Genomic DNA, 8,244 nt, shown 5'->3' with positions numbered 1-8,244 from the left:
TAACCAATTGAAGTTTGAATGTTTTAAGCACTTAATTCTATCGACCTCTTCTTCTATCCTTTTCTTTCTTTCTTTCAATTTGTTTGCATGTTAAAATAAAAGAAAATAGTTTTGGTTTTGTTTCAAAGCACTATCTATTATTATAACTTATATATATTAGATTCATTTTATTTAATCTTATTATTATCATTATAACATATATATAATGTACACTCATTAATGCTACCATATAAATAAATGCATATTTGCTACTTTAGTCTTTTTAGTTTATATCAATCTATAATTCAACTTGTAACTTTAACGCGATTTAGTCCTTGTATCTAAACAACTCCTAATTTCACGAAAATTATTTAACCAAAATCTAATTCACTACTAAACTAACTTCATAAATATTTAATAAAAATATTTACGGGTTCGTTTTACGGAAATAGAGTCCTGAACCTCACTTTCTGTCACTCTTAACTATCGGGGCGTTACACCCAATTTAAGTTGTAAGGTCGAAAGATAAGTAGATTAAGTCGACCAATTAACTTAGTTAATGCCGAAAGGTAATAATTAAGTTAATTGCTAGCTTAGTCAATAAAACCTAAATCTGAAGTTAATTACAAATAGGGAAGTGAGTTAATTTTCTACTTGCATAATTTGATTGAATTTCGATTGTTATTTAGTTTATATTTTATGCTCTTAAATATAATATTTATTTTTCTATCGTACTATAATGATTAAGTTAGTACTGTTTAGACTTAGTAGTTTGTAAATGCAATTTAATTTAATCAAACTTCTCTTGGGTACGATCCTCGGAATACATCCTTATGTTCCGTTGTAAAACTAAAACTATATTACAATTTGACTTGTATACTTACAGATATTGCACTTTAATTAATATAGTTATTTGCATATTTATAAAGCCCCGACGCTCGCACGTCAATTCGTGGTCAAATAATAAAATCCTAAAGTTGTATTTTTAAATCTATCAGTGCCATCTATTTATAAAAAAAAGAGATAAAACCCTTGTTGAATTGTAGAAATCTATTTAAAAAAAACGAACTCTTAGGAGTTCATGGGGAGGCAACCCTAGTTAAACAAGCTAGGGTTTTTTGTCCCTCTTTTGGGCCTCTCCCATATCATATCTAATTACAAGTACTTCCTCGACTTTTGACCCAGTATTTTATAATTCAACCCAATTTGATATTTTTTTTCTATTTTCCAAAGTAAACATCTTAAATTAATTTAAATAAATTAAATTTTCCAATTAAATAATTTTTTCGGTTCATTTCTAATTTCGTTAAAATCATGACGTCTTACCATAAAAGAATCTATGAGAAAATATATTTAATATTTCTACATTTAACGGATTTACTATGACCAAATAATTTATTTTCATTTTCAAACTTCATTTAATTTGAAAACCATAAATTCATTTTCAAATGTTTCTCGTTTCTCCAACTCTATCATTTCTATTCATTTATGTTCATTTGATTCAACATGCAATTCATCTCTAGTTTCAATGAGCTAGCGGAGGGATCAATTGGACATATCAATAAGGGATCAAATGATTTATAATTAAATTTCAACTTTTCGCCTATTAATTATAAACTCATTTAGTTACAAAATCATTCCACGATAGTATCGTGACTAACCTCTCCCTAATGACATACCGTTACGAAAGCAAATCGATCAGTGTTCGTCCAATGACCTTGTCATAAGTGTGTTACACTCATAGGGTATCCTTAATCTCTTTAGGATAAATCAATCTTCCCAATATGATCATATTTCATCTCATGGTAACCATTACATCTTCTTTCATGAAAAGTCAATTGCCGTCAAATAGTAATCAAGCCATTCATCACAAAGGCAAATGACCCATGATCACATTTAATTTTCATCAACCATGTAATGCCAATGAGCGGATATCATTTACCCATATCTCGGGCTATGAATTCCACTGTTGTGAATAACGCTACATACTACAGAAGTCGTATACTCGATTCCTTATCTATTTGAACTAAGTTTTTACTTATATCAAAGTATAAAAGTTATGCATACATAATTCATTATCCACTTGGGATTAATGTATGTCACACTTTGAATGTTACAAGTGAATAAATCCATAAATAGATCAGGATCTATTTTTCTTGGATCCGGTCTGATTTACTGTTAATCCAGTTAACCACATCTATATCTCTATCTTTTAAGAGTCATCCGCTCTGATGCCCAAGACAATGCATTTTTGAAATTAGACTTGATAGACAACATATTAACATTTCAATCGTTTTACTCATTTCCAATTAGACTAAGAATATGTTTAGGTTTGTCTACTAATATAAGTTATATTTCCATATTACGATCTGACCATGTAATACCGCTTAGTATTAGTTTAATCAATAGACAACCAATGAGTCAATGTTTACTCCTATTTTTCTTTGCATACAAAAACCACATGAGGACAATTATAAAAAAGTATAATAATGTAATCCATGAACTGTTTTATTAACTATTTTATTCAAAAAAATTAAAAGTTTACAAACAAATATACTACACTTAGGGCACCAGATCCAACATTTTATTCCTCACTATAGCAAAACAGACTTTTAGCGGCATTATTTTAGGCCTTTAGCGGCGTTTATAAGCGCCGGTAACACTATTTGCGATGCATTTACAAGCGCTGCTATAAACAATGCCGCTAAAGAACATGACCTTTAGCGACACTTTTCCCACAAACGCTGCTAAAAAACATGACATTTAACGGCGCTTTCACCAAAAACACCACTAAAGGTCATAAAAATAAAAAAAATTAAAATTTTATAAAAACGCCACAAATCCCATTTAGAAATGTATAATTTAATTTGAAGACGTATTAAAATGGAAATTCATGAACAAGGCGTATAAAGAATCGCGATCGAGGTACGTTGATACCAATAGCATGATCAAAGAACTTAATCACGTAAGGAAAACACATGGTTAGACTGATCTTTTTACATTTTAATACATTATAACCATAATTGGTACAATTTTATACCCTAATTGCTGCACCAGCTGCAATTTCCAGTTGAAGAACCTTGATTCCATTGACCTCCTGCAGCCAATTTTATAGTTTAGAAATCAAAAGTCCACCAGAGACGACATGGTAAGAAAGTGATACAAACCTTCGGGTTTGGAATGATCTCCATCTTGAGTGCATCAGCTTCCACAAGCCTCTTGATAGCATTCAGGTTTACCCACCTGTAACATTGACTATTAGTACTAAGCCAAATAGACAGTTCTAACATGTTAAGGCAATATGACTTACAAATTGTTTGTATTGAAAATTTTAAACTTTTCTATAGACTTGAACTCATTGACCTGTTACAAAGAGAGAATCATGTAAGCCTCAACCATAAAGTTTAATTACGCCCCCAATCCAAACATTCATCTAAACATTGATCTCATTGAAGTTTAATTCACAATATAACTTCTTCTTTTTTTAAATCTAAACATTCATCTCATTGGAGTTTTTAATTCTTTGATTTGCCTCAAAATCAAACAAACCAATCAAAATGAACGTGCAGTACCTAAAAGCATAAGTTCATAAAGCCATAAACCCTACCATATGCTAAAATTTTCCAGTCCCAACATTCATAAAAGTGAAATTAAACAAGCATAGATGTAACGAAGCTTTGGTTAATTATCTCGTTGACTTTCTTTAACGTTTTAAAATTCACTAAAACTAAAGGCACCATGCAAACTAAAGCATTATCCAGTAAAGAGAAACAAATGTAAAACAAGTGGTCTCCAATCAGTGTATATATATATATTTAAAAACACACAAAAATTAAGTAGTAATTATAAAGACAATAAATAAAAATCAATACCCACAATTAAAACATAAAATGCCAAACATCAAAGAGACTAAGAACAATATATATATACCTATACAGTATATAATAACTCTCCAAACACATGAGAAACTTAAAAAAAAAAAAGAAATATATATACCTATATCGGACAGTATGCGTATCCACACATATACATGATTACAAGCAAACATAGCACACTAAAAGTATCACAAAATAACATCAGTGATTAAGGACATTAATAGAAACATTAATAGTAACATCATGGCTAGCTAGACTCTGCGCTTATTTGAATATGCAAGCTGTGCGACACCCTTTCATGCCCAATTGCTACAATACCAAAAATATACTTCAAGATAATGTATTTTTATGGAACTGTTTGGTTTTATTTTCAAGATAGCACCAAAGTATCTAATTAAAGTAGATGAATCAATTCAAAAAAATAATTAATATGAACCACAAAAAATCAAAACATAGTGTACTCTATAGGCATGAACATATCAAAGTGTTAATTCTTGAGCACATTAAGGTGAAATGACATCAGCATTGACCACAAAAGATAAAAGAAAGAAAGAAGCATATGCACAAAGTCACATGGATGGAGAATGAGTAGGATGTTGGCAGAAAGAAAGTAATCAGCAATAAAAAAAGCCACACCTCAATTATAATTGGTTTTTCATCTTTCATTGCCTTTTTTAGATCCCCATTCAACCCTAGGAAATAAACAGCACAAAATAAAATCAATAGTGAATATACCTTTACAAATCAATAGATAGCTGTGGTGACACTTTAGTGGAAAACCAAAAAGACACATTCTAAATGAAAAGCTTAATTCCTACCATGTATAACTATAACAAACTATTACAGGTTATGGAAAATGTCTTCCTTCGATTGAAACCATTAAATGTCTTACTTGGTAACCATCATTTTATTTAATTTGTTGCATTGGTTTGAAATAGTCAGAAAACTTCTAAATTGCAACAGAAAGCTGTATAATATAAGAACAGAATAAAATAAATAGATTCTAGACATACTCCGTTGATATGTGCAGCAATTCATAAACCATATCTATCTGTAACAAGTCAAAAAAGAAATGTAAATACATAAAATAAAATAAAAAACATTATAAACAGATTTAACCAACAAGGAAATATGAAGAAAATATTAAAATTTCAGTGGAAGAAACAGAATGCTAAGCCTATAAGACATTAGGCAAGTTCAAATCACAAATGGTCAACACAAGCAGCATACTTCTTGCTGGCATTTCTATCTACCTAATCCTCACTAATATATTTTGTATATTTCTTATGCATCATGGTATTTCTTTTTTTTTTTCCATTACTTTATATTGTGTTGGAACAACCTGCAATGTATTCAAAGTAATGTTTAAAAGGAAAACCAACTCCATAACTCACATTTTGCATATAAGCAGTCCATCATTCCCTTCTCTAGATCCATAACTCACATTTTGCATATAAGCCTGAATCTAGGAATCTTCCTGCAGAGAATTAATGCTACTGCACTTCTTCAAGTGTGCATGCATAATCAACCTGCAGGATAAAATTCAACCCAAGGATTTCAAAGAGAAATGTGAGTCAGACAGCAGTACCAAAGAAAAGCTACACCGTTAATGCTTGGTTATCATGATACTTTCACCTTTGACCTTGTGCAGCTTCGAAAAATGAGGACACAATATATTCCTCTTAAGGGAGGGGGAGGGGGAGCTTAGAGATGTAAGGGCCTTTTTTACTGTTGACAAAACTCTAATTAAAAAAAATGTTTACATGTGTACTTAGGGGTCTAGGAAATGTCACATTCAATTCAGCTTAAAAAAGTATGTCAATCTTCTGGCACTCATAATTTTCTCTAAGCAATGCCACCATTCAACTCCTATTACTCAAGCTCCTGAAATGCTAAGTGAAATATGATTCAATGCTTTTACTAAATTCTATTTCGTGATGTCTAATGGACACCACAATGCAAAGGCCGAATTTGGCACCTTTCAAACTGTAATAAAACAATTTTTTACAGTGAAATATTTGGAGAGAGACAGTAACTCGAACATTTCCCATCTTGTTATCAATGTTGGTTATAAGTTTTATGCATAATTTGCAGAACCTACTACATATTCTAATAATTTTAAATCTAAACCTTGCATTTATTTATAACATACAATTTTTTATCAATATTCGATGAACTTAAAGCAGTTAAAACATGAAGATAGTTGTAGACTTAAAAAAAAAGGGTAACTCAAATAAGAGACGTCTTCAGAAATATGGCACTGAGAAGTAGAAATTTAATTAACACCTTATATCGAGATATAACAACCAAAGTACAACGGGGAGAACACATAGGTTGATGGAAACCAGACATTTATCGAAAAATAAATGATTCAGAACGGGTTTTCTTTAACTATAGAATAAAATTTCCAACAACTAGGATCCACCAGAAAAAATAAATAAATTAAGTTCTTAAAGGAAATCCAGAAAAGGAATTCATGCAGACAGTTCTTAAAAGGACAGTTTTGCAGGATGCATTTCCTCAGTAGGGAAAAAACATTAAAAGGGCAAAAGATTCACAGCAACAACTAATCGAGAGAAACAAGAACATCAACAGCAACGATGTTCTTGCAACTTAGATTGCATGGGGTGAATATAAAAATCAGAACATCAACAGAAACAAAAACTCACTAGATGAAAGAAGATAACAAATAACTTGTGCAAGATCTAGGTGGACTAGCAATCTAAAGCAATCATGGGCTCATTGTCAATGAAATAAAAATCCGCTATTAAAAAGCAGTGACAAATGTAATTAGACAGGAGATCAGAAATTAACTAAGTAATTCACAATAGCTGGTGTTAATTATCGCAATAACACCAACTTTCACTTAAGCCTTCCATAGCAGTCAATAAAATAAAAAAGAGGAGAGTAACGGATAACATCACCAGAAATTAACTTAAGCCTTCACCAGAAATCGGTGACCTCCTATCGACATGGCGGGCGGACATAACGGCGGATAACTTCTGAGGGACATTGAGCAAAGTAGAGTAACGGATTCTCACCGCGGGAGTGTCTTGACATGGGAAAATGGAACACGCGTGGATACACTGGCATTGGGTATAAACAAAAGGGTGTTTTTTTGTTAAACGTTTACGGCGGGGATAGCCATTGGAGAGCAGAAGAAGAAGAAGGGGAAGTAGAGAAAACAATGAAGAAGGAGTTCAAAACGTCGTCGTCTGGTAGCGAGATGGAAAGTTGGGTTCCTTTGATAGGGTCAGGGGAAGAGGAAAGAGAGAAAGGGAGATGGGAAAGGGTAATAGAAGAAAAGACTTGGTGAATGGAAAGGGAACGGGTATCAAAAGAAAGTTGACAGACATGAGGGGATTTGAGGATGAAGAAAGCGACGCAGTAGATGGTGGCGGAAGGGAAGTCTAAGAAAAGGAAAAGGGAGATGTTGGTGGTTAAAGGGTGGTGAGAGTCAGTGAAGGAGTGAGGGTCCAAAGGTGCCATTTGTTAGGGTTTGGAATGGAAAACTGATTTGTAATGGGAAGGGAACTAAAAAGATTGGAAGATGGAGGGAGAATCAGATATTTTCTATAAGAACATAGAAAATTTGGGATTTGGATTTAGTTATTCCATCATTCTGCTGGTTTTTACTATTTTTTACGGCGATGAAAGGGGCGGGCACCACGGCAGAGAAGGGAGTGAGAGGCTGTGGAGTGGCCTTTGAGGTCTCATCAGCCATGGGAGTGCAGAGTGTTTGTTGGAGAGTGGCAACTGAGAAAATATTGTCGGCCATGGGAAGATTAGGGATTTCGGGGGGGGGAATTTGGGGTAAAATGGCACGATTTTTTAAAGTAAAATGATTTTTGCTAAAAAAATGCCGCTGTTGATTATTTTATGACAAACGTCACAAAAAATATTTTATTTTGAACAATTTTTTTTTTTGTATTTTAATTTTATTTGATTCTCTCCAAAATAAATAATTATACCTAAATATCCATATCAATCTATTACTTTTTAAACTTATTTATTAATTCTATTTAAATTAATATTTAAATATATCAAATGGTTTAGATTAAATTTTTTAAATATAAAAACATTAATTAATTGTATAAAATTTTATCATTTAACAAATCTCAAGTAAACCTTAACCTTAAACCTTAAATTAACCATTCAATACATATAAAGTCTATCTATTATATATCTCTTAAATAATTTAAACTATACTCATAATTTCAATATATTAAATTTATTATTATCTCTTTTAAAATTATATAAGAACATATTTAAAATATAAATTAAAAAACTAATTAATCTAAACCCAAAACCCTAACCTAACCTCTAAGGCCTAAACCTTAAGTCCTTAACTCTTAACCCCAAAATGTCTAACCCCTAAACCTTTAAACCT

The 8,244-nt window shown here is 31.7% G+C and overlaps 1 protein-coding gene across 6 annotated transcripts; it reads right to left on the bottom strand.

The window, feature by feature from the left end:
* Positions 1-2,886: 2,886 nt before the first annotated feature.
* LOC107920433 (UTP--glucose-1-phosphate uridylyltransferase) lies at positions 2,887-7,707 on the bottom strand. Of its 6 annotated transcripts, XM_041109026.1 has the most exons (7): positions 6,779-7,707; positions 5,249-5,383; positions 4,868-4,905; positions 4,491-4,546; positions 3,290-3,342; positions 3,147-3,222; positions 2,887-3,076 (listed from the first exon to the last, which is right to left on the bottom strand). In XM_041109026.1, the coding sequence occupies exons 3-7, from the start codon at positions 4,890-4,892 to the stop codon at positions 3,014-3,016; spliced, it is 273 nt and encodes a 90-aa protein (XP_040964960.1). In that variant the 5' UTR covers positions 4,893-4,905; positions 5,249-5,383; positions 6,779-7,707; the 3' UTR covers positions 2,887-3,013. The 6 variants fall into 6 exon arrangements, 5 of the variants coding, with proteins under 5 accessions (XP_040964960.1, XP_040964959.1, XP_040964961.1 ...); XM_041109025.1 differs by having other exon boundaries at positions 5,249-7,681; XM_041109027.1 differs by having other exon boundaries at positions 5,299-7,681.
* Between the last annotated feature and the right edge of the window lie 537 nt (positions 7,708-8,244).

Source organism: Gossypium hirsutum, chromosome D13 (assembly GCF_007990345.1).
Source record: "Gossypium hirsutum isolate 1008001.06 chromosome D13, Gossypium_hirsutum_v2.1, whole genome shotgun sequence".
Taxonomy (NCBI): domain Eukaryota; kingdom Viridiplantae; phylum Streptophyta; class Magnoliopsida; order Malvales; family Malvaceae; genus Gossypium; species Gossypium hirsutum.
Note: the sequence above shows the minus strand (reverse complement) of the source record. Positions and strands in the feature narration are given on the sequence as shown.